Genomic DNA, 25932 nt, shown 5'->3' with positions numbered 1-25932 from the left:
TGGCGACGCCCTCGACAGCCTCGTTTATTTTGTAATCCCGCTCACACTCCTCGTTGTGTGTGAATGTCTGATTCAATTGCGGGTCTCGTTTGGAGGGTCTTGACCAACTGGCTCCAGACTCTGTGGTTTTTGTCAACTTACACAAAATCATACACTTATTGTGCATTGTAAGCTGATGAATTCAGTTTAGAGATCGTTTATCAATATGTGGCTACAATAACAATACAAGTTTATTTTGAAATGTATTAGAAAAATGTCAAGAAGTAGCTTTGGTCGAGTTATTAACCATTTTAAATTAAAGTGGCATTCTTTTATGAATGTTTGAAAAGCGCTTTAAAAACCTCTTCGACTCTAGGCCTCCTTTTGAGCAATATGGCTGAAAATAACATGCCCAAAATGAATTGAATGTATCTCAAGAACTACAGAGTTTATTTTAATTGTTTTGGTATCAAAACAAAGGCAAGACCCTAGAGAACATGTTACAGCTCTAAAAACCACCCTGCCTGTTACTGAGGAAAGTGTATTAATATGATAAACAGCAGAAATTAAGAAAAAAATCAATTTCCGCCTAAAAAAAACCACTTCAATCTATGAATGCTCCTTTCAAAACATGCAGTGAAAGCCAAAAAAAGTAGTAACAACAGTACACAATCTGACCTTTTACTGTGCCAAGTTTCATGAAAAAAAGTCAATCATATGAGTTTTAGAGAGGTGCTTCTAGATAAAAATCTAGGCGGACCTTCCAAATGAGCCATTTTGGCACAATTTGTGCCATTTGAACTTTCTTAGTTTTTATTTCTGTAGGGTCTGTTTTAATCATTTATTCTTTTCATATAATAAATTATTATTTATCATAAATAAGTAATTACATCTAATAATTGTTTTTGGGGGTTCTTTTGAAAAATCCACATTGCATTCATTCATAAAAAGAGAAAAAAATAGACAATTTGTAATAGACTGAAAATGGAACAGATTAACTCACAATAACACTTCAAATAGAATTATACAACAATGAAAATGCAAATAGCAATGAAAACTAAGTTGTCAAAATGATATGATCAAAGGAAAAACTAATATATCTCATAATTACATTACAATAACTGCGCTCCCAATTCCCCTAAACCTCCCAATTCCCCATTCATTTTTTCAAAACTACGCGGGGCAGTTTCTCGGGAACCCATTGGTCAATTTTGACGATTGACATGTCGTTCGAACCGTCAGAGCCAATAGAATCTGAGGGCGTTGACATTAATACGGAAACTAAAGTTATTCACCAATTACAGCGAAAAAAAGGCATGTGACGTAAATTGACCAATTTTCACCCGGCATTTTGCGAATCCACATAAAACACGGAAATGCCTCTGTGCCGAACCAAAAACCATTTGAGATGTACTCAGGGAAAAAGGGATTATCGGACCAGGTGGAAATATTTACTCTAATATGGATTATGACCACGAAACGGCAAAGGTAGGACTGGATTTTTGATTTTAGCTTCGTGAAATGAGCCATTTCTGTTTTTCTTCTTTAGCTGCTGGTTCATTGAGTTTTGCACGTAGCGTGGTGACTCTGGTATTGTTAAAAACCTCAGAGCTTCGGCTTTACTCTGATTAATAGTTTTTGTACATCGGGCCTCCTTGCTCTTTTACTATTGCGTTTTTTACCGGGTGTGCCTCGTTAGCCTCGTTAGGTCTAATTGCGTTTCTTTTTATCAATCTGCTTAGTGTTCATTCTGGGTGTTGTTGAGGAAGAAAATATCGATCCTATCATTTAGAAGAGCTTTTTCCCTTTACGTGGATATGCAATATGCCTATATTGATAAATGTATAGCATGTGTTTTTAATTGATCTTGTTGCGGCAAGCGCCGAGGACCCAACATTGGGTCCTCTAGCGACAGAGAGGTTTTAATCTCCTGTAACCATTCAACTGAACAAACCTGCCCCCTGCTGGTGGAACAGCGCATCTATTGAGCTCATTATTGTAGCTACTTCTCAGTGAACTGCTGGTAGATATGTTGTTAAAGGGTTAAAAGAGGAGTCATGTTGTGATGACTTCCTGAAAGCAGAGCATCAGAAGGAACAGGAGTTTTGAAACAGACAGTGGCTAACAGACAATTTCAAGGCTCTAAATTACAAAGGAAAATTTCTGTGACGTCATATTTGATATTCAGCTCTGGAAACAAACAGGAGACCATTTTAAATGATCAGTTTCTCTGATTTTGCTTTTTATGTGTATATGTTTGAGTAAAATGGACATTGTTCTTTTATTCTATGAACTACTGACAACATGTCTCCAAAATTTCAAGCAAAAATGTTGTAGTTTGCACAAAATGAGAAATGGTCCAAATAAGGAAAAAGATGCAGTGCTTTCAGCTTTCTCATTTAGAAACAACCGTTATAATGTTTGAGCTCAGGTAGAGTTCAGAAATCAGTATTTGGTGGAACAACTATGAGGGGCTCAGTGCAGTGGTCTCTTCATTGTTTCCAGATCTGTGTATGGCAATTTATAACACTTTGCAAAACAGATAGTCGTTAATCAGATGTGATTGGGTTTCTGTGAACAACAATTTTGAACCCTTGCTTCATTTGCTCAATTAAATTGAAGTCTGGTCTTTGACTGAGCCTTTCTAACAGCAGTATTGGTAGTATGTTTAGGATCATTGTCCTGCTAGAAGGCGGCTCTCAACCCAGTCATAAGTCTTTTACAGCATATTTTGTTTACTCCTAGGATTATTCAGTATTAAACAGGCAAAATTATGTACTTTCCAGACACACAGTACCATTTTATAGCACAATCAAATAATAATATTAACTTCAGTTATTATAAAAATGCCACATATATCAAATATGCCTTAAAATAAGTTTGACTTTGTAATTTAGCGAGTTGAAATTGGGCCTCTGTTTCTTTAAAATCTCCTGCTCTTTCAGAAAGTCATCACAACATGGCTCCTCGGTTAACCCTTTAGATTCATTTTCATCAGCATTTCACTCTGAAGTAGCTCCAATAATGAGCTCAGCTGTGTTCAAAATCTCCTAAAAATGACGAGGCTATGCTGACGCATCTCGTCTCTGCCAACACCTTTCCCTATAAAAATTTGTAATGTTAATTTCACATTGAGTGAAACATCACCTACGTTAATCTCTGACCAGGCATCTCAAACACTTGTTTATTTGCCATTCCTATTCCTCCAGCATGTCAGGCCCTGGTTTCAAGATGTCTTGTGAAATCAATCTATAAGTAACACAGCGGAAACTGTAAATACCAATATTTGAATATGAATGTTTCCGAACACAAATGGCAAAAAAAACAAAAAAAAAAAAAAACGGATACAAATATCTCCCTAAATATGAAGGTGTAAGATATGTCAGTGTGATCTCTCTCTCTCTCTCTCTCTCTCTCTCTCTCTCTCTCTCTCTCTCTCTCTCTCTCTCTCTCTCTCTCTCTCTCTCTCTGGCACCCAAGAGGTGCCAACCAAAGCTGTCATCTAATGAAGAGTTGCTCTGTACCATAACGATATTATGGGTGATTTTTTTTCTTTCCCGATGGGCACAAAGAAAACAATGCCAAAGATTTCTTTGTAATTGCAAATTCAGAGACAGTAGAAGAAGTGCTGCCAGTGCTTCCAGGCAGGTATATAGAGGTGCCAGTAATGTGGATAACGGGCCCCACACCACGCAGCAGGATGTTTTCCCTGAAGTCATATTGGAAGTTGTTTGTGCTTCCAAAAATAAATAAATAAAAATAAAAATCCCTCTCAACAACCTGCCAGGCAGGAGGGTGTCCCACAGAAAGGCTCTCAATCATTTATTGTTTTATCATTATTTCATGCTATGCTTCTAGAAATCCTGCAGCAGGATAATCAGTCAACCCTGCATGTCGCCTGCAGAAAGAAAGCAACAATATATTACTACAACTATTTAAAATTACACTAATAAACTTTTTCACAATTCGGAGCCAGTGCAGACCACCTCTCTTCGCCTGGCGCAACTCCTGCATGCAGCTTTATTTCTTGCACGTCTGATGACTAAGTGTACCACCGCCTCCATGACTACTGCTACATCTTCTTTTCAAAATTCATGGGATTTTTTCTGTCAGGATAACCAAACAGTGCAATGCTCTTTGATTTGATGTCGCCAGGCTGAAAAAATTTGAACTGAAACACAAAACAGCTGCCCATTGTGACCAAAAGGCAGAAAAGATCGGATTTAATTTGTCCTTTCCAAGTTAATTTTGATTCCACAACTATTAATGAAAATGTAAAATTTTAGGAAAACCCTGTCAAGGCCCATCTCACTGAGAGCTGATCTTACTTTTAACAAATTAGCTTTAAGCTTCCTAGTAAGTAAGGTCCACTGGTCACTGCAGTTTGGGCCTTTGGTGTCGTCTTTTATTCACTCACCTTCATGTAATGTGTTTGGATCATTAAAACGTTTCTCATTCACTAATGTCAACTTGGTAGCATAACTTATTTTATCGCACTGTGATAAACAGTACCATTTTACAATAAGGCTCATCTTATAGACGTCTAATAAAAAGTTCATAGATTGATTTCTAAACACTTTATAACTCTTGAATAACTGTTTATTATGCATTAATTAAGGGTGACAATGAGACAAAATCTACAGATTTCTTGCCAAATAGTGAGCAAAGTATGAGCAGTTACATATTTTATCTATGTAGGACAGCAATCTAAGATAGTCTGATACCTCATCACTCTTAATTAATGGATAATAAACAATTATTAATGATTTATAAAGTGTTTACAGTTGAATAGATAACACATCAATAAAATATTCATTAGCCATCTATAAGGGGAGCCTTATTGTAAAGTGGTACCCACTTCAGTTAGCTATCGACATGCTAGCTAATGTTAAAACTGCATGACTACGGTGGGTAACCAAGGAAACCAGTGACAGCTTAGAACCCGGCCAGCTCTTTTTGCAAATCCCAGTGCTTAATAACATTGCACAGATGTATTCTTATTTTTATTATTTTTTTGTGGGGTATAAGTGATGATGGACGGTTGAAAGGATTTAATTTAATTTCCACAAATCTCTGATTGATGTATCCCTGATTTTCCTCCCAGTTTTGGACCAGTTTTTCTGTCCAGTCCTCCTCGTTTGCTGAATCATCACACAGGACGTGTTTTACTGGTGAAAGGACTACCAGGAGCGGCAAGGCAGCAGAGAAAACCTGGAGGAAGCTGTTAAATGCTGGCGTTGAGGAGCCTCTAGAGGCAGACCGCGTCTATCGCACAGTTCTGATGAGAGGTTACTGCAGCCTGTCGTTACTGAGAGAGCGAGAACAGAACCGGGCTCTACACACCTTCATCTCCCCTTTCAGTGGCGCCCGCTCACCTGTGTTGGGCACCACCAGCCGGCCTCCAACATGGCCGAACATGCCGCTGGTCCTCAGCTGCTCTCTGCTGCAGCTCAGGGGCCCGTTGAGCCCCGTTGGGCCCTTCTTGCGTTTGTCCACAGTGCTACAGAAGTCACAGCTGAGGTCCTGTGGGTAAGACTCACTGGGCGCTTTGGCATGGAACTCGGCGCGCTCAGCCACGCCCAGAGACACCATGAAGGAACTCTGGACTTTGACTTTGATGTCTGGCAGCGGGTCAAACAGCTCCTTGTCAGCACCGTCGTGGAAGCAGAGCGGCGTGCTGTACGTCCGTCCCACCGTCATGTCGGGCGGCATCGAGGAGTTGAGAAGCAGCGGGTTGCCTGGACACACAGAGAGACACGGCACAGTCACCTAAAAGCTCTGTGCTCATGGGAAACGACAGGCAGAGGAACGGTCTAGTTAAAGAAACTTTTAAAATGACATTCATCACTGTCCTATTTGGAGCTGAACGGGTTTCTGGGATAAAATGACGTGGGAAAGTATTTCTGATTTCCTATTCTTTGCATGTTTGTCACACAAATCAAGGAATCAGGAACAAATTTGTAATAGTTTTGGGTTTTTCAGTGTAGCTTAATTTTATTTTGTTGTGACTTTTTGTTTGTCTAATTCAGATAGTTTTGGTTAGTTTTTAGAGAGTTTTTGCTAGTTTTTATTAATTAGATATTTAGTTTTTAGTAATTATATTATTTTAAGTATTATATTGTGACTGTGCTTTCATCGATTGGCTAATGATACCATTTAGAAAAAATATATTCAATCATTGTTGAACAACCAACGGAACTTTAGCTGTCATCATTTTGTGGACTAGCATTAGCGCCACCAGGTGGAGAGCCGTAAACTGCTGTAAACTGCTTGTGTGGTGTGAAAAAAAATCTATTTCACATCATTTCAAAAGCCTAATAAGCAGTCATAAACATAAAAACAAAGGATATTATATGTATAATTTCAGTATGTTTTAGTTAGTTATAGTTCATTTTAGTTTTTCCCAATTAACTATGGATTTAATTTTTTCAGTTAGCAAAAATGTTTTTTCAATTCCTGTTATTTCGTTAGTTTTAATGAACAACAGTAACATTGATCAGCATCAGCAAGGGCACAAATACTTTTCCACCTCTTTTGATTCAGTAAAAAAATCTCATATTGCTTAAAAACTAAAAACAGAGCAACAGACTGTGTCTTGTTAGTTTTTGAAAATAAATGAAAAATAAATATGTTGGAAAAATATGTTGCATTGTTTTTGGACATTTAATATCATAGAACTGCTGTGGCTTTTTCAATGTTCAGTCAGTACATATGCACATGATTTACATTTCTTCTCTTTCTGATAACTGCACAGTAATTTTTATGTTACGGTCTTGCACAGTATATTATTATTATTGTTGCTAATCTTTTTTATATATATATATTTTTAACATACAACACAATGAAGTTTCTAGTTGTGATGTTATAAAATGTCAAAAAGTTGAAGTAGTGTGAAAACTTTTGCAAGTCACTGCTCATTTAATGTGACACATTTTAGTAAAAGCAAAGACTTATGTCATACTTTGATCAAATAGAAACTTTTTGTCGTCTCCAGGTGAAGTAAATGTGGCTTAGATCAGACTTTATCTGCTCTGGCGGCTCCGTGGCTGACCGCTGAAGTTCAAACTGCATTTCCAGGCTGGAGAGGGGAGCACAAGGGCCAAAGGGGCACAACCTGGACAGAAGGTCCAGGGCTCGGAGCCACGGTCAGGGCGTCAGATTTAATTACCAAGCTCACATGCAGCTTGATCTCCATAATCCATCTGCTGGAGTCAGCTCCTCAGGACAACACGGTTGTCCTCCTGAAGGAGAAGAAGGGAGGCCAGGAGGTGTCTGCTCTGTAAATGAGAGGAGTCCTTCAGCCCCCACTGTGTGTGAGAGTGTGTGATGAGGGTAAGAGGGGGGTGGGGAAGCTTAGGTCTTCATCTGTGGCCATTAAATGTGGCGAAGCTGCCAAACGGAGCGAGCAGGGCGCCACATCGATCTGGCAGCGGCACCAAGATAACGGCGAAGTCACTGAGTCCTTGCTGCCCAGCTGTTGCCTGGCGAGGGGTGCGAAGCGGGAGGCTAATGTTGTTTTATTTTTAGGAAAATCATTAATTACCGGGGATGGGATCTGTGATGAGCTTTGTGGAGGTTGCTGGTGTTTTTTTACTGGGTCTTTTTTTGTCCTGATTTAAAACTAAAACGAAATTCCTGTCAGTAGAAACCGACATTTTAGTCAATCTTTGTGTATTTGTCATCGCATAGCACTAATAAACATGGAATACAAATATTATTTCGCTCTTATGTTCTGAGCAAAGTAAAGGGGTCATTTAACATAATTCAGAATGCAAATTAAAAGATGACCCATTAAGGTAAACCCTCCAAACCACAGGCCATTTAAAGTTAACAGATTTTCCCAAAAGCCTCCTCATGATGTCATTATCATGAGGATTTTATTTTTCTGATTTAGTTCAGTGTTTTAAGTTCTTGATATATTGTTTAGTTTTTGTTCCGCCTCATCCTTAGCTGCTGTTTCATGTTTGCTTCTCGTTTCACTCCTCTCTGTCTGGTCTTGTGTTTCTATCCACTTCCTTCTTTCACGTGACACAATAGTAATGGTTGCAACGGCAGCGACAGCATCAAAAGTTGAATATTTTCACGTCGTTAGCCCGTGTGTGCACATCTACATGGACGAGCTCCAAATTTCACATACACAAATTTTGCCAGTCGTTTGACGAGAGGACAGCAACCGGTTGTCGCCTCGTCACCATATTTCCATGAGAAATGAAAGGCGAGGGATCGATGTCGCCTTCTCTATGTCGAAACCCTTACGGAAACAAGAAGGGGAGGAGTCAGAACCACCGTGAAGCTTTTTGTGCATCCAGTCTGTTTGGTAGAAAGAGACACAACAAAAGCAAACAAGCCACCGGAAATGATCAAACTCATTTTAGTTTGTCGTGTGATTAATTGATGTATTGTGTATTGGGACAGTCCTGCTCAGATCCTCTTGTTTTACTCCTGAGTTTTTATCAACCTCTTCCTGTGTTGAAGATCCATCTGAGATTTCTGTATCTTCTGGGTCGCTCTTCCACAGTTTCCCCGTCAGTCTCTGATTGACTTTATTACCAATAAAAACACATACGCTCAACGAAATTACAAAGACTTCCAGATTAAAGACGTTTGCTTTCTCAAATGCTGTGGTGGTTAATCCTTTACACTTCCCCCCCCCCAAACCTCTGGCAGTACGGGTTCTCAGCATCATCATGGTGGCTATTTAACCTCTGGCCTGCAACAACTGAGACAGCGTTTTAAAGGGTACGGAGTCGGCGTTGGCTCAAATGTAAGTAATAGCTGGGATGTTCCACAGAAACGAATTAAAAACATGACCACAGTTTATTTCTAAATACTTCTCGGGGTCTCGGTCGGAGCTGCGGAACCGCAGACGTTGGCCCACTGCAGACGACATTTAATAGCCGCCACCTTTTTTTTTTTTACCTCTGGCCGGGCGGAGAATGATCTGATTATCGCTTGAGTGTGCATCTTTAAGAATGGTGCCGCGCAAATGGAATGGCAGCAGTGAGATGAGAGAAGTTAATGAAATGTACCTCGGGTTGAATACCTTGAGGGATGGGTTTGGAATTGGGCCCCTGATTAAAAATCACTCAGAAGGAGAAGGAATGTGGAAAGACAGGGTCAGGTCTGAGACTCACTCTGCACTCCGCCTCTCTGGAGAAACACCTGAGAGCATTTCTAACAACTTGGAAGCACTTCAATTTTTTTTCTTTCATATTTTTGTTATCCGTCAGGTTAAAAAAATATAAAATTTTGACAGGCCTTCTTGTATTTGGATGCAAGTTTAATATCCAAAAGTGTTTATTTAAGCTGCAGTATGAAGCTTTTTTGATAATTTTATTTTATTTTTTACATTTTTGTTAAAACTGTCACCATGTCTTGACAGTTTGTTATAAGACAGATAATCAGATTGATCTCCACATTCTCCCTGAGCTACTATTGCCATCTGAAGAAATGCACCACTCCTGGTCAAAAATAACCAATCAGAGCCAGGAGGCGGGGCTTAATGCCCTGCCTCCTGTGAATGTGCAATAATTCAGAGGAATGTGCAGCTTAAATTGCTAATGAGAGAAACAACTTCGTCTTATAGGAAAACTGTTTATCCACCATCATCAGTGGCTATGCTAACTAGCATTAACGGGAAGAAGCTGTAGCGCTAAGACCCACCTCCAGGCTCTGATTGGTTGTTTCTAGTTAGCACTGGGAGAAGGAAGAGGAGCTCGATTTTTTTCACAGATTATCTGATTATCTGTCACGACAATCGTCACGACGACAAATGTTGTGACAGTTTGTTGAAACTGTCAAGACACAGTGACAGTTTCAACAAACATGAATAAAAATATGTTTTTATACAAGTTAAATATGGCAGTTAAATATGGCAGCTTCAAAAGGTGAAATTTTAATTTTCCCTCAAAATCAAGTAGGTCGATCGAGAGGGGAAAAAAAAAACGCCTTAAAGACAAACTGGGGCTGTTGAGCAATAAGTAGAGAAGAGAGGAAGGAAGTGCTCCAGATTTCCCAGGGAGTCTCGACCCGGCTGCTAAACGGAGAGGAGGGATTGTGTCCGGTGGAGGGCACAGCAGGCAGGCTGCACAGAGAACTGGCCTATTTAAATACGATTGATGACCTGCTGAATGGAGCACTCCGCACATCTTTCCAATCTCAAGACGTAGCGCTTGGGGCGGGGGAGGACGGACGGGGGGGTTCATGCCCAGCTCTCCAGGCCTCTGGAAGCCTGGAAGGGGGAACCTGGTGGGGGCACATAGCTGGATGGATCACCTGTCTGCACAACGGCTATCACTAGCAGTAACCCAGAAGTGTCAGGGTCCTGCAATATGAATGCCTGTAGCGTGGCTGGCTGGGAGAGCAGCAGTCACACGGGCTACAGAAGTTATTGCTGCGCACAACAAAAATTGAATTGATGCTCACTGTTCCACACCCCCTCCCATCCCATCTCCACCCCCCAAATCCCTCATTTATCCATCAGTGGGTCATGCTGCTGTAATCTGATGTAGAAGATTGGTGGACCGACAGTCGGACGCACCGTCCAGAGGGAGGCGGGCTGAGTGCTGCTGTTGTCTATCAGAGATTGATTATCTCCTGCAACAGTATAACAGAGGTGCAGGTCTGTCAAAACAGATGGACAGGTCCTTTCACTGATTATTGAGGCATAAATCTCAGAGCGACAGGGAGGGTGCAGCCCGTTCTGCTTAATGCAGGCAAACGCCATCAATCGAGCCGCAGCACTCTCTCTCTCTCTGCCTCTCTCTCTCTCTGACTGTCTCTCTCTTTGTCTGCCTCTTTCTCTCTCTCTCTGCCTCTCTCTCTCTCGTGACGTTGCCTGTTGGCCTTGTGCTTGCTCTCTGTTGATGACATTACTTTTTATACCCTTGTCGCACTATTATGTATCTGTCTTGGGTGTCAAGGTAAGAACATCAGCTGCCTTAGGCAAAAAACCTACCAGCATCACCACAAATCAGACATATAATGCTTGGCATGGACTTATTTGGAGTTGCCAAACATTTTGGCATAAATGTCATATTTCTGAGAGGTCACACACAGCAGTCAGGTACAATCTCATGGCCTCTGACAGATGTCCAAAATAGGAACACATGATTATGATGTGATCCCCATCAATGTATCTGTAACTGTATGTTTTGGGTCTTTGTCTTCTAGGAAGGAGCTTTGGCTCAATGTCAACTGATCTGTATCCTGTAGTTTCCACTACAGGAACCTTTGGCAGGAAGCAGCGTTGCTTTCTGAGGCTGTTAGTATTGTTTTCTGTTTCCACACCATTTAATGAACTACAAACAACTAAATAAGGTAAAAAAAAAATTATGAAAATCACCCTGGTGGGGAGGAAATACTTCATTTACTTTGACTAGAGGGATTGCTGTGAAGGGATCATAACAAATCATAACAGATTTGTAGGATTCTGCTGCATGTGTGTGTGTGGGGGGGCGGTGCGTGTGGTTGTGTGTGTGTGTGTGTGTGCGCGTGTGTTTTATGCTCTATTCAGACACATCTGCACCACATTTATTTAAAAATATATGTGTATGTTTCAATCTCTGATTTTTGAAGTGATTGTAACCCAGTATCCCTGTGTAGTCACTATGAAATGATCACAACAGCAGGTTTTAATCCTTGCTGCAGCTGTTTCTCCTCTTCTCTTCTCTTCCCTCCATCACTCCAGCAGCGAGGTAACACCATATCACTGCAAATTTATGAGTTCCACCTTTTGACTGCATTTAAGCCACAATGTATAGAATTTTGGTTATAATTATGCTTTTTTTCATGGTTTTATTGTCAGATCACTGGATTAGACCAGCCAGTGGGGCGCAGAGGTCAGTATCTATCAAATGTCACCCAAGGAAGCAACAGTGTTGTGCAGGCAACAGATTCATGGGTGGCCAAAGCTCACTGATAACCATGTCAACAGAAAGCTGCCTCCAGCTGCAGAAGAAGTTCATACCGGTTCTGACAGGAAGGTGTTAGAAGACACACAGCATCAGTTTGCTGTGTGTGGAGATGCATGGCTGCAAGAAGGTCAGGGGCCCCATGCTCACTCTTGTCCATTGTCAGAAGAAGTGACAATGGACATCCTGAACCAGAGTAATGAAACTAAGTCGCTGCCAGACCATGTTTTCTGGTGTGTAGTAGAGTGTGTGTATGTGTGTGTGTGTTGTTTAAGTGGAGGACACACTGTTTCATAAAAATATTTCTAAATAATGGAGTTGGCCTTGTCCAGTGAGGGTGATATGCCCCGCCTCAAAAGGTTCAGGCCAGCAGGACCACATAGGAAGACTCTCTGAGCAGACTTCAGAAGATCTGGATTAAGATGAATAACTCATATTATTACTGTAAAATATAACCAAGTATAATTTTCTGAGTTGGAAAAGTATGATTGTCTAGTCAGATATTACACTTGCAAACAAAGTGCTTCACTGACTCGTGCCACCATTTATTTTTAAAACACTTTGTTCAATTATAATTATAATCCAATAGAATCACAAAAGCAGCCAGTATGGAGAATTACAGTATATCTTTCAGGAAAAGCTCCTTCAATGGTCATAATGTTATGTCTGATTGGTGTATACATCACATACACATCAAATGTATTAAATGTGAGCTTTGAAATGTTATCAGTAATGCCAGATTACTACTCTCTATGCTATGCTGTGCAGAAGTTCTGTCTGCACTAATGAAGATTAACGGATCCCAAACTGACAGCAATCCAACATAGTTTCAGAATAATTTAATCAAGATGGATTTGACAATGTGTTGTAATTCAGAAGGTAATTCTCAGTTTTAATTAAATTATGGAATTTTTAAAATCAAATTAGATGCTGAAATCATGGACAGTTGTGCATTTTCTCCTTGTGTGTTGTGGTGTTTTCAACTCAACACACAAAGTAAGGAGAAGTAGCTTCACCTTGTCTGGTCGTCTTGAAGTTGAAGGACTGGAAACCCCCAGTGAGAGCCGAAGAGTCAATGACATCAACGCCATAGTCGCTGTGGTTCTTCCTGTACAGCATGACGGCCACAACCAGGATTACCACGGCAACAATTCCTGCTCCGAGACCTGAGTACAGAGCCACGTCGATGGAGCTCTCCATGTCTGGAAGACACAAAGAACAGGAAAGAGTTCTCATACAGAAGTAAACTTCCTCCGTTTTTAAACAGCTTATTGTGTTTTTAATGTTATGTAAGCTAAACATAATAGTTCTACCCAATTTTGTTTTGTTTGAACTGCTATGTTGAGGATAAAACCAGTGTGTTTATGCAGGTTTTGAAATGTGTGTGACTTTAGCATGACCTGAAGTGAGCTTTCAAAAACAAAAGAAAAACGTGGGGGTGTCGACTCAGAAGAAGGAAAACATCCATGACCTCTGGAGGTCGCTCATCCTCCCTGCTTGTGGTGTACATTACCTGCCAGAAGCAGAGCTCACCTGAACTGGAGTGTGGGCGGCTGAGTTACATTGTTGCTGTGCATAATAGAGTTCAACTATGTGCAGTAAACACATAGACGCTTAGTTTGCTGCATTGATTTTGATATACAGAGTTCTAGAAAAACAACAGCACAGAATCTTTACCTTGTTAGGGCCTACAGATTCACTGGGCACTTTATTAGCTACACCTGTTCAATTGCTTTTAAACACGGTGACGACGGCTTGAGGTAAAAATCAAACATCAGAATGTAGAAGAGAGATTTAACCGACTGTAGGTGGTGTGCTCTTTGGTGTTTCAGAAACTTTCCCCAATACACCAATTCTTCAGGACAATCCCAACAAGAGAAAACATTCAGTTTCTACCTGTTACTAGGACAAAATTCCTTGTTGATAACAAAGGGGAAAATCTGACCAACTGGTTTGAGATGGGAAGTCAACCGAGGCTCAAACAACCACCCAGTACAACCAACTTTGAAGCGGATGGGCTACAGCAGCAGAAGACCACATCCGCTGATGCTGGTCAGCTAAGATGAGAAGAACAATGGTACAATTCACAGAGGCTCATTATGGATCAGTTCTTCAAATTCAACTTAAAACTGAAACACAGTGAAACTGTATTTTTTTGGTACTTTATACTATGACATCTTTTTCAGTCGTGAAAAACGGAGTACACCTTTGCTGCATCTCTGGAGTTGAAATGGGGTTACTGTAATGGCGCTGCTTTCCAAAGTGACGATTAATTAATCATCAGGTGACCATCTCCTTTAAAGCAGGAAAGTTAGTGTAATGTTGATGTTTTCTTTTTTTTTGTGGTATTAAATATATGATTCTTATCACATTACTTGGAGTCAGTCATTTATTTTCTGAGATGAAACCATCTTAAAGATGAAAGAGGATTGTCTTTGTTGTATGAATAAAGACCCACAGAGAGTGAAAAGGGCATGATGCAAGGTGATGGAGACAAGCCTGTTATTATGTAGATGTTCAAGGGCAAACTCTGTCAGGAGTAGGACTGCATTACACAGAACAGAAAGCTGGAACAATCCCGTGCTCTACCTCTCAAAGCCTGAACAACATGGAAACCAATCGTCGTGCCTTCCATTACTCTAACATGTTTCTCCACTGAAGTGGCTTTCACTGGTTCTGCCTTAGTCTGCCTGGTCAGACAGTAGCAGATTCTGAGTGATTCTCCGTTTTTTGCACTCACTTCAGAGTTTGTACAAGCCACGCCAAGCCAGGTAATGCACAGAAGAGATTTGACTGACAGCAGACAGAATTTGTTGTTGGCCCGTGATTTAAGACTCAACATCTCAGCCACAGATGTGGACCGGCGGACATGCCGCCTGCCATCAGAGAGCTACTTAGCATGGAGAAGTGTAATCTTGAGCACATGTGCCAACTTCTGGAGTAGACTAACTATGATTTAGCAAACATTACATCTTTCTGAAGAACAGAAAGCAATGAAGAAGAGAGAAACAGTGCAGCTCTGGTCAGCGTTCTGTTGGAGCTGGTCGGTTTGAAACACTTGAACTACATAATATTAACTTTTGCATTTTAGTCTTTGTTAAGACTTTTCTTTTCAACAGAGTGGACATTGCTTTACAATTTTTGAATGCATTACCCAAATTCAAAAGTTGCACATGTTTAAAAATTCAAAATAATTTGCTTCAATAAAGATAGCTTTGTATGAACAGCAATCTTTCAACATGTCTGAATAAAAACAAAGAGTACATCAAAACCACAACCTTTAAGTCCTCCAGTGTCGATGCAAACATCATCAGAGGGCATGGTTCCAGGAAAGAGGGAAAGTCTGAGCACATATTCTTATCCATTGGATTTACCAAAGGAAAACAGGTTCTTAGGGTAGAGTTTCACCAGAGTCTCAGTAAAGTATGCGATACACTGTAGATGTGCAAATATATTTCTTCTTGCACTTGAACTACAATAATTTAATTCCATTCAAAGTCACTGCTGCACTTCAGCACATGCAACCAGTGCTCATGTTACCATATTATCACATATTAATAAGCAGTACTTGCTTAAATGTACATTCTTATTGTTTATTATACATCACATGTCCGGTAGTAGAGTAGATGGTATGTACTTCTTTAAAAAAAAAAAAAAAGCCAGGCTTTTGTTTTTTTATTAATGCGTTTTTGTCATTTCTGACATTTACATTTATAAGGTTCAGAATTTTGAAAAAAAGTCTTTCGAGACACGGGTCATTTAGAATGCAACCACACATGCGGTCAATTTTCATTGTCACAGTTGATCACATCATCCTCCTCTTCATTGCATGACTCTCAGCAAACGCAAATGATTTGTTGACTATTTATGTAAGATGTGCTATTGTTAGATACCAAACTGGTTCTCCAGAAGCGAAGAAAAAGCCTGAAAACACTAATTTGAGTCTTGGTAATGAGGTTACTAATGCTATTCCTAGGTAACTGGTTTCCTACTAAGATGACGGGTTTCCAGGGTAATTTCCTTTCAGTCTGTTCTTGTTGGAACTATGTTGGAATGCTGTGCAGATGTTCTGTCTGCACTAATGAAGATTAACTAATGAAGATTAATGAAGATTGTTGGAACTAACTACAGAAACGCTACAGCGTGAAATCACACGCAAGACCCCGCCCCCAGATTCCTGCTGGAGGGCAAAAACGCTGCTTGCTGATGATGACTACCATTGGTGTTAGCTGTAAAGTTGTCAATACAATGTGCTAAATCTTAAATATATGCAAGATATACGTAAAAGAAAATGGTACAGAGTGTTTTGCTACTAATTCTCAATACTATCAGAACTAGATAACAAGGTCTGGAAAATGTTTCAATTTAATAATAAATAGCTAAGGAGAGGGAAGTAGGTCAGTAATGCTAGCTTAACTTTGACAACCTCAGCATGTAGATATGCTGTGGAATTCCGTGTGTTTCAGGTGACCTACAGACAGATCACCAGGAGAGCAAGTGTTGAAATTAGCTCATCTAAATTAGCTACTATGTGGTAGCTAATCTGCCACAGCAATCACTAGTTAATAATTGCATTAGTAATCGCAAAATAAACATCCGACCTGAAAACATAATACTGCAACAGACCGAATGTTCTGTTCTTTGTGTGGGAAATGTTTGCGTGTTTTTCAGTGTTGAATCCTGACGCATTAGTGGTGTTGTTGTCAGTTGCTATAGTAACAAGTCTGAGTGTAGTGTAGCCGACAATGACAGCGAGGGGGAAAAAAAAGAACACAAGTGGTTTTGAGTTGTTCTTCAACAGTTTTTCAGCGTTATTTTTCCCTTTGCTGTGGCGCACTGCACTGAATTAATAATACCTACATCTACAGGATTCATCTTGTTAATGAATTTGTTCTACCATGGAAGCATGGCTGTGGATGGCATGTAAAATAATAGACTTTTAGCCCTCCAGAATTGTGTGCATGCATGAAATTTCCAGATGTAAACAAGAACATGCAACATGTCCTTAGAGAGAGAAAAAGGAATTCTATCTCCACAAAATTCCTGTAATATTTTTAACAATTCCACTTTTCCATAAACTTTGTAATAACTCTATATATATTATACGGTGTAGTCGCTGAGACAGAATCTTTGTTTGGAAGCTAACTTCCTTTGTGCCTATTGGCCTGTGTTTTCCCCCCAGACTGTGTTCAGGCTAGAGATGACGGTCAGAAGCTGATGCAATGAGAAACAGACTAAATGAAGCTGATTCCGATCGCTCCTTGCCAGTGGATCAGTCGCCACAGTCCAGCAAAACACACTTCCTGTTCTCATTCAACCTACACTTATAGCCTGACAGCAAAGGAGTAGGCAAGATTTTACACTAAATTGGCGAGCTAATGAAAACACTCAAGCTACAGTAGAGGCTGGCGATCATTTAACCGGGCCGAGTCCGCCGCGTGATTGAGAGCTGCCACAGGAATGGCAGGACAGTGCCGTAAATTGGACAAATTAGCTCGTTTGCAATGATTACAGCCCATTAATCCTCCACAACGCAGCACATGTTCACTTGTCACAACCAATCCATCTCCTGGCTCAAAGTAGAAACACAGCTGTGATGTCACGGTTGTCATAAAAAGTCAGCCGCTGAATAATGATGGAGAATGCGTAATGAGCGTTTGCTGGGTTAATTTCTGGAGCTGCTCAGATCAAGGTGAACTAAACGGTTGATAATTCGTGATGTTTCTATTTCCAGGCCGTGTGCTGGGAGCATGAAAGAGAGCCCGTCACTCTTCTTGTTTTCTTTTTCTGCCAGCTTTAAATTTAAATCATCTCCTGCCCTCAGATTTCAGGGTAAATTACACGTAAGTGACAGATGAGGGGGGTCGGGGAAGGAGGGTGAGAGGAATGGGTATGGGGTGGAGAAGAAGATGAAAGAAATCCACAGAGGAAGACTCACTTTGGGGTTTAACATCATGTAGCAGCTTTCGATCTGCAAAGACAGAGAGATAGAATGAGACAAAGAGGAGAGGAAGTGGCGATAAAAGTGCAAGCTGCTGTGAAGTGACTAACAAGTGAGGACTCAAAATGCAGACGCAGAGTAGGAGGACGCTCTCCTGCTGATTGAGCTCACAGAGACCGGACAGAAACTGATGATGGGGGGAGGGAGACGCTGTTACTGCCCTCGTTCAACCACAGGAAAACACCGACAGGAATCTACTGTATGTTCGCACTGCAGGCTTTCATGATCTATTCAGATGTTTTTGTGAAATCAGATTTTTTTGGGGGGGCTTGTTCAAATTTCCAAATACATGCGAATTGTATATGATCTCCTGTGTGAACTGCAAGTAACACTAAAATGCATGCGCAGTTGAGGATGCAACATCGCATGCTCAGTGTTTGGGGAAGAAAACATGGATGGTAACGGTGGAGCAAATCTTGTGATTTTAAAGTTGCTGTCCAACTGGAACCAGCACATCGACAACTTAATCCTCATTATCGTCCTCCATGCTTGCGGTTTTTTCTTTGCGCTTCCACGTATCACAACGTAGAATAGTGACGTTTGTCGTTCAGGTCGGATGAATGCGACCTGACTCAGGTCACAATTGAAAAGATCAGAAGCATATCGCATTCAGGACCGCATATCCAAGTGGCCTGGGTTGCATTAGGAAAAAAATCAGTTGATCAGATGCAGGTCGCATGAGGGCAAAACTAAATCTGATTTGGGTCATTTTAGACTCCAGTGTGAACATAGAGTAACAAAGAAGGAAATGATCTCATTGGATGAGTTAAAAAAGGTAAAAAACAAGCAAGTTTGTCTGAAGTTCAGGAAGAGACTTGACTGTGTGCATGTTACATATAAAATGCAATATGTTTATGATGTGTACAAAGTTGTAATTGAGCTAAATCTAATTGTAATGTAAGACACAGAAGACTGTAAGTTATAAGAAAGATTGAGAGGAACAAAGAAGTGTGAGAGAATAGAGTAGAGGAGAACAGAATCGGCTGTCAAACTTTCTACTTTCATCTAAATTTCAAAAAAATAAAATCCCATATAAATGTGTAATGGAACCCCAAAGAGTCTTATTGAAATAGAGTAACATTATTCTTCTATTTTTCAAAAGATAAACTATGAAATATACAAAAGAGCTCATCATGGCCAGGTCAGTGGCTCAATGCATTGTATCTGGCTGTGAGCATTATGGTCAAATATCTCTACTCGTCTCATTTTTTGGTTCACGTTTACTTTTGCTAACGGTTGGGTTTTCTGTACTTTCTCTAAATGTTTCAGTCTGTTTTTAGACTTAATTAAAGTCTCATTTATTACTAAGAAGACTCGTAGCTGTTTGAAATGTTTTCCACGTTGTTCTGATCGCTGTAAATTGGCTTTCTTTTGGTTTTTAGTAAATGCAGGTGGATCGAAGCAAAATATCAATAAAATCGATACGAAGCTGATATCAGCATCAGATCCATAATACCACAGTAAGATTAATACTTTAGTTTCAGATTCCCTCTTGAAATGTTGTTATTTTTGGTTTGTCAGAAAGCACAAGGTCGAGTGGAGACTACTTCTACAGAAAACACTGGATAATTTGTGACATATTTTCAAAACTGTTTTTGAGAAAAATGGAGACTCAGACGAAGGAATTCTTCAAACAGGAGACTAGATGCCAGGAAGATAGACGGTAGAACGAACAAAGTCAAGATGCCTGGATTCAAGGCAAAGATACCCAGAGCGGTAATTCTTTTGAGGAGGAAATTAACAGGCTAAAGACTCTTTTGGACACAGAACGAGAAAGATTCAATGAGGAACACCAAAGAGCAAATGACTTGGAAGAAGAACTGCACGATGTAAAACTCAAGCTAGAAAAACATGAGTTTAATGAAAACGATGGCGTATGCAGGGAGGCAAAAAAAGGATTGAATGCCAGTGAGGACATCCTATCCTCCCGAGCTCCTCTTGGAAAATAATACCCTCCAAAATCAGCTCAGATCTTCTCAAGAAAAAGACGCACTTTTACAGAGAGAGATCCAGGAAAGTACGACATAATATCAAGAAGTTCTGGCTAAGCTTCAAAATGATATTATCAGTCTGTCAGAACAGGTGGCAATGTTACAGGAAGAGCTGGAAATAGAAAGATCAGCTAACTCTCAAACAAATACGAACAAGTCGTTTTTTAAGATGATAAGAGGTCAGTGTACAGAGCTGAAGAAGGAAATGGCATTGATGAGAAAGACGTCTGCAGAGAAGGAGAGGCGTCTACAGGAAGAGCTGAAGAAGATAAAAGAGTCCTCCTAGGAACTTAACAGCAATTATCAAACTTCTGTCAAGTTCCTGGTACAACAAGCAGAGTCGTTAAAGAAGAAGCTAAGAGACGACGAAGAAGCTCATGCAGAAGTGTTGAAGACTCTCACACTGAACCTCTGCTTAAAGCTGCAGCGTATAACTTAAAAAAATAAATTTTACACATGTATTAAAACTTTTGTTATCCTAACATGAGACAGATAATCTCTGAAAAAATAATCAATCTCCTCTGCCTCCTCCCTGTTCTGCATAATTAGTTCGCTCAGTCAGAAACAGCCAATCAGAACTAGCAGTAATCAGCTAGCCGCCATTCTATCAGGAAGTTTTCATGCATTAACTCAGAATTGTTTATTGTAATGGATCCTGTATTTGCCTATGAATGTTAAGTTTTATGCTTGGATTTTTTTGCAATGTTGAGAGGTTTTATTTAGACTCTGCATTATTTAGCCTCTTCAGAGCCTATGTTTTCAGTCTGTTAAATATAGTATTACCGATAATAAAGCTGTATTTCCCTCAGCCCACTGGCTGCAATGTTGACACCTTGAGATGCCATGAGACCTAAATCCTGAACATCATGGCATGGAGTGCATCCCAGTTTTCCATGTCTGGTTTATAACCAACCATTCATTTTAGCTTTTAAACTGGTTCTATTGATCCTGTGTCCAGACAGAGGGATAATCAGTAGCCTATTATCATGACCTGTTTGTTCTGAAGATCCTGCAGCTTCCACTTCTCTTCCTAACATGGCGCCTCCTCACCCTGACTCTCATACTGATAGGAGGAACCACAGAGCTCTGTTAGGTTAAAAACCTAACAGAAGTTGGGATATTTTTCTTCCAACAGGTTCCAGAGGAATCACCTCAAACCAGATGTTGGACTGGATTTTATTTCAATGTCATTTGTGAATATTCTCATTTTCAACAGTGGAGCTATAAAGGTTGAAAAAGGTTAGCATTTTGGAGAAAGTCTCATCAACATCAATATTTCCACTAAATAAGAGGCAAAAATGTGTTTGATAAAGGAAAAGCCTCTCAGACTCTGAGTCCGAAAGAACCAAACTATTTTTTTATATTAGACAATTAATTTAATTTCACATAATTATCACAGTAGAAGCCATTTGTTTAAATACCTAATGAAACATATTTACCATGTTTGATGTTTGTTGTAAATGACGTATAGTCACAAAGAACTAATTAGTCCAAGTTTGTCGTTTATTGAACGTTCAGAAACTACAGCGGCTGGGACGCGCCAAGACGAAGGTAAAACAACCTGAATAGGAGATCAACTCTAAACCACTCGCACATTTTTATTCTCTCTCTCCCTGTCATTTAAACACACCCGTTGCCATCGCAACCACCTGCGCTCCACAAGCCGACCAGAGATTAAAAACAAAACATTCAGTCTTTTACGATATCAGGTTTTCAGGCTTGATATTTATTTTGCTATCATTAATAAGCCTCCCTGAACACAGCGGTGGTTGATTAGTTCATTTTAAACTCCTGATCTGCTAGTTATTTTGGTAATGGATTCGAAACGCATAGAATTGTACAACACCTTGTTAAAACAATAATTACCGAGATTATTATTGTTGTTGGGTCATTCATTTGAACACGTTTTATTTATTTTTGTTGTTGTTGTTCTTTCATAAAGTTATGAACGTTTTAAGTGAGTTAGAGGAGGACGTGTTGGTCTCAGCGTCTGGCGGCGTTCAGTTTGTCACCTAATGCCGAGATTGACTCAAAACCTTCCACGATCAACGTATTGCACCGCTGCTCTAACAAAGCACGAACAGTTCAGAAACAATATGAAATGGGAAAAAAGCGATTTATTAACTGATTAAGTCGTGTTTTAGATTGTTTTTGAAAAACTAATCAGTCACGGCTGATTAGTGGGTGAACTCACAGCTGCACAGTGAACCCATTCATTTCTTACAGCAGACAGCTGCTCCTCTCTTGCAGGTACTGCGTACCCCCGCTAAATTTTTTAGGGGTACGCAGTACCCTGCCGCACCCCCTTACTTTCACCCCTGGTTTTAATCCTTAAGAAACAGGTGAATACACTGGAGCGGGAGCTGAAAGACGACAAAGAGTCTCATGCTGAGTTGGTGAAAATCAACAAAATGCTTTACGCAGAGCTTCAGGCTGAGAATCAAACTCTTTGTCAAAAAACAGCTTTAATGCAAGACGCTTCCATAGAGGCAGAGAGATGCATCCAGAAAGAGCTTGAGCAAGTCAAAGAGACGAGTCTGGAAATGGTCCAGAAGTGTGAAGTCGATATTCTAGCCCTTAGAGAAGAAATACAAACAATGGAGCAGGAGCACAGGGATGAGAGATATTGGCATGCGGAAGTTGAAATACGTAATGGTAAGAGAGCCAAATTCCTCCATGCTGAAAAGAACATGCTACAGAAGGAACTGAATGACGTTAAACGCAAGCTCTTTTTAGATGAATTAAACATAAAGAAGAACTGGATGCATCGACAGCTGAAATTGAACGCCAACTTGAATGCAATTATAAGCTGTCTGAGGAGCTAAAACAGAAGGATCAGGAGAATGCCAAAGCAAAGGCTGCTCTCCCGGTAAAGAAGCCATTACTAAAAAAAGTTCGATATACACTGGGTTTGAGGAAACCGGAAAGATGGAAGAAAAGGGAGGCTGAAGAAAATGTGTAATGCTTGTTTATGCTAGGGGCCAAGACCATGAAGGTTCTCACCAAAATGGATGGATGTATGGATGGATGAAGATTTGTAATTCACTAGCAAGGACCACATCATAAAAATAGAAGTTTAAAGATTTATTGAAGAAGGGATGAAGGGAATGAGGGGATGAAGGGATGAAAGGAGGTGAAGAGCTGAAGACTCAGTGTGGGGGTATGGTCTTTTGGGAAATCGCTCCTCTTTTTATTCCTGAGCCCACAGAAGACCCCCCAGACAAACCCTGCAGCAAAAGGAGTAAAGAGGTAGAGGGTTGACAAAACGTAACAGACTGAGAAGAATGAGTGAACCAGGTAGTAACCAGGACGTAACCCTGCTTCTGAACTTAAGTTAACATATTGACTTCATTTCACTAGAACAGACCACACCATGAATATTTAAGTTTAAAGATTTAAAAAAGAAATCATGATGCACAGTGGCACAGTTGGTAGAACTGCTGCCTTGTAGTAAGAAGGTCCTGGGTTTGATTTCAGGCCTTTTTTCTGCATGGAGTTTACATGTTCTCCCTGTGCATGGTGGGTTCTCTCTGGGTACTCCGGCTTCCTCCCACAGTCCAAAAACATGAGGTGTGGTCAAGTTGATTGGTCTCTCTAAATTCTCCTTAGGTTTGTGTTTGTGTTTCTATGATTGTTTGTCTTTGTTTGATGAACTGGTGACCTGCCCAGGGTGTGCCCTGCATCTCGCCAGTTGACCACTGGAGATGGGCACCATCACAGGGGATGAAAGGATGAAGGGACGAAGGGATTGAGGGATGAGGAAATGAAGGGATGAGGGGTTGCGGGGACAATCTAAACCCTAGTAATGTTATGTTGTTGGACTTCTGTGCTCATCATGGATTCTCCATAACGAACATCATTTTCAGCCATAATGGTTGAACATGATGTCATATGTGCTCTTGACAACAGGTCACCTGCAGTTGGATGACTGACTTTTTTATACTCTCATCTGATCCGTGGCCACAAGTCTTGGACAATCGGAGCATTGCAACACAGAAATTAGGTCAATACCCTTTACAGTCCATAAACCAATTGTACTAACTTTAAAATTATCACCAAAACAAAAGAAGAGAAGTGAATATGATTTAATAACTAACCTAACTTCCTCTTCCTCCATTTTACAGAGAGCTTCATGGTGTTTTGCGCGAAACTCAAAATGAATTTATGGTTGGAAGCCATATGATTAATAATATAATACTTAATACTCAGATTTAATATCAGAAAATAGTTTTATTCTCTTTCTTGACTTCCATGACGTTTTTCATTCACTTGATCAGGGGTCTTCAACTCCAGGACACAAGACCTGGTATCCTGCAACTCTTAGAAATGTTTCTGCTTCAACTCACTTTTAATATAATCTGAAAACATCAATTTGATAAGATTAAAGACTTCCTTTTCATCTTTTCTGCTTCCTTTGTTTTGCATATTAAAGTTAAGGGTTAAAATATGGGGGGATTTTTCTGCCATTATCCAAGAACACACATTTTCAGTCTGAAAGCAGGATTTCATGTCTTTTGTTCTCAAAACGTTTAATACTTGTGCTTACATTTTCAGTTTGAAAGCGGGACTTTATGTCTTTCTTGTAACTTGTAATGCTTGTACTCAAAACTTCTGCTCTTTCAAATATTCACTGTACTTTCTCAAACCTTTCTCCTCGCACTCGTCCCTGCCCGGATCAAATCTCCGCTTGCTAACCCTTTTGCTTGCTTGCAAATCATTTTGTGCTCGAAACAAAAAAGTGCCATCGCCTGGCAACCTCTGAGCCACATTTGGACAATTTTTGAAGGAGAGCACAAGTTTTGAATACGAGCGTTAGAAGTGTTGAGAAGGAAGACTGTATGGCTGCATTCACACTGCAGCCTGAAGTGAGCCAATTCCGATTTTTTGTCAAATTGGATTTTTTTTGCTGGGGCCGTTCCCACTTCCAATAAATGTGACCTGTATGTATTCTGCAGTGTGAACGAGTGAACGACCTGAAAGTGTCTCGCATGCACACTAAAGCGCTCAATAGCGTCAGGGTTCTCAGTGTTCTTGCAACCACGCAGTGGGGGGGGGAGGGGGCAATCAAATTTTTTGTCAGGGGGCCCAAGATTCCAGGCAGCGCCCCTGTTCACGAACGATCTAATTCTTCTGGACGGATCTTTACTAAGACCTATAGGACTGAAGCCTCACTAAGAGCCGTTCTTTGTTCTTGTAATGCTCTGCGTACACTGCAGTACCTATTATTATTCTATTTCATTAAAAAATATATACATTTATTTAATTGGCGAATAAATAAAACACTAACATAAGAACGCAGAGCATGCTCATTGATCTTTGATTGTTTTCGTCACCTGTCACGGTGGCAGAGAGAGTGAGAACAGTCATGGTTCTCCTTCTGCTTGGTTACTTCTTGCTTGTTGCGCCTTGGACAGTGTTCATAGTTGAGCATTGTTTACCGTTAATGCATTGCCTTATTTGCTTTGTTAAATGGTGCAAACAGTGGAGGTTTCTGACATGGGCGATATGGGCAACCGCCCAGGGTGTTATCCTTTTAGGGATGGCAGGAGACCTCCGCGGATTGTAGCAGAGATGGAAGCAAAGCAGAATGAAGAGTTTGAGTTGATACTGGTTAAATTTATTTCAGCTCTAAGTATTTAATATCTAGGTGTTTTTATGGGAATTTGGACCTTTCAGATTAATTTGAGAAGCAGTTTTGATAGGTACACTTAGTTTTATTGAGTCATGTAGCGTGGGATGCTGGTCTTGGTCTTGACTCGGTCTCGGGTTCGGTGGTCTGGACTAGAACTCTGCTACGTGGCTCCTTGGTTGCATGTCCTCCCCAACCCACCCTGTTTCCATCCCCTTTCTGTTGGATTTCTTTCAAAATAAAAGCCACTAGTAGCAAAAAAAACAAAGTTCATGCTATGTTAGGACATGAGATGAGATGCTTCCATCCCTGAAATTATGATGCATAGAATCACATATCTAAATCTAAACTATGTTAGAGAGTAAACACAATAAAAACATGCTATATCTGTGGCATTGTTCATTAAAATGGCACATTTCT

The 25932-nt window shown here is 40.3% G+C and overlaps 1 protein-coding gene and 1 long non-coding RNA gene across 4 annotated transcripts in view; one reads left to right on the top strand and one right to left on the bottom strand.

Annotated features, from left to right (window-relative positions):
- unc5db (unc-5 netrin receptor Db) overlaps window positions 1–25932 on the bottom strand; it is a 247517-nt gene that overhangs the window by 44775 nt on the left and 176810 nt on the right. For 2 of the 3 annotated variants that reach the window (XM_081611277.1, XM_081611274.1), the window contains exons 8-10: window positions 17830–17862; window positions 12908–13093; window positions 5355–5717 (exon numbers count right to left, since the gene is read on the bottom strand). In XM_081611277.1, coding sequence (XP_081467403.1) covers window positions 5355–5717; window positions 12908–13093; window positions 17830–17862 — 582 coding nt within the window. The remainder of the gene's footprint in view (window positions 1–5354; window positions 5718–12907; window positions 13094–17829; window positions 17863–25932) is intronic. The other variant, XM_081611276.1, reaches the window with a different exon arrangement.
- LOC145552996 (uncharacterized) lies at window positions 1357–3177 on the top strand. Its single transcript, XR_014089165.1, has 2 exons — window positions 1357–2476; window positions 2963–3177. It is a non-coding gene; the product is annotated as an uncharacterized LOC145552996 (long non-coding RNA).

The sequence above is a fragment of the Poecilia reticulata genome, chromosome 9, assembly GCF_904066995.2.
Source record: "Poecilia reticulata chromosome 9, P_reticulata-male-v2, whole genome shotgun sequence".
In the NCBI taxonomy this organism is placed as follows: Eukaryota; Metazoa; Chordata; class Actinopteri; order Cyprinodontiformes; family Poeciliidae; genus Poecilia; species Poecilia reticulata.
This window is presented reverse-complemented; position numbering and strand designations above follow the sequence as displayed.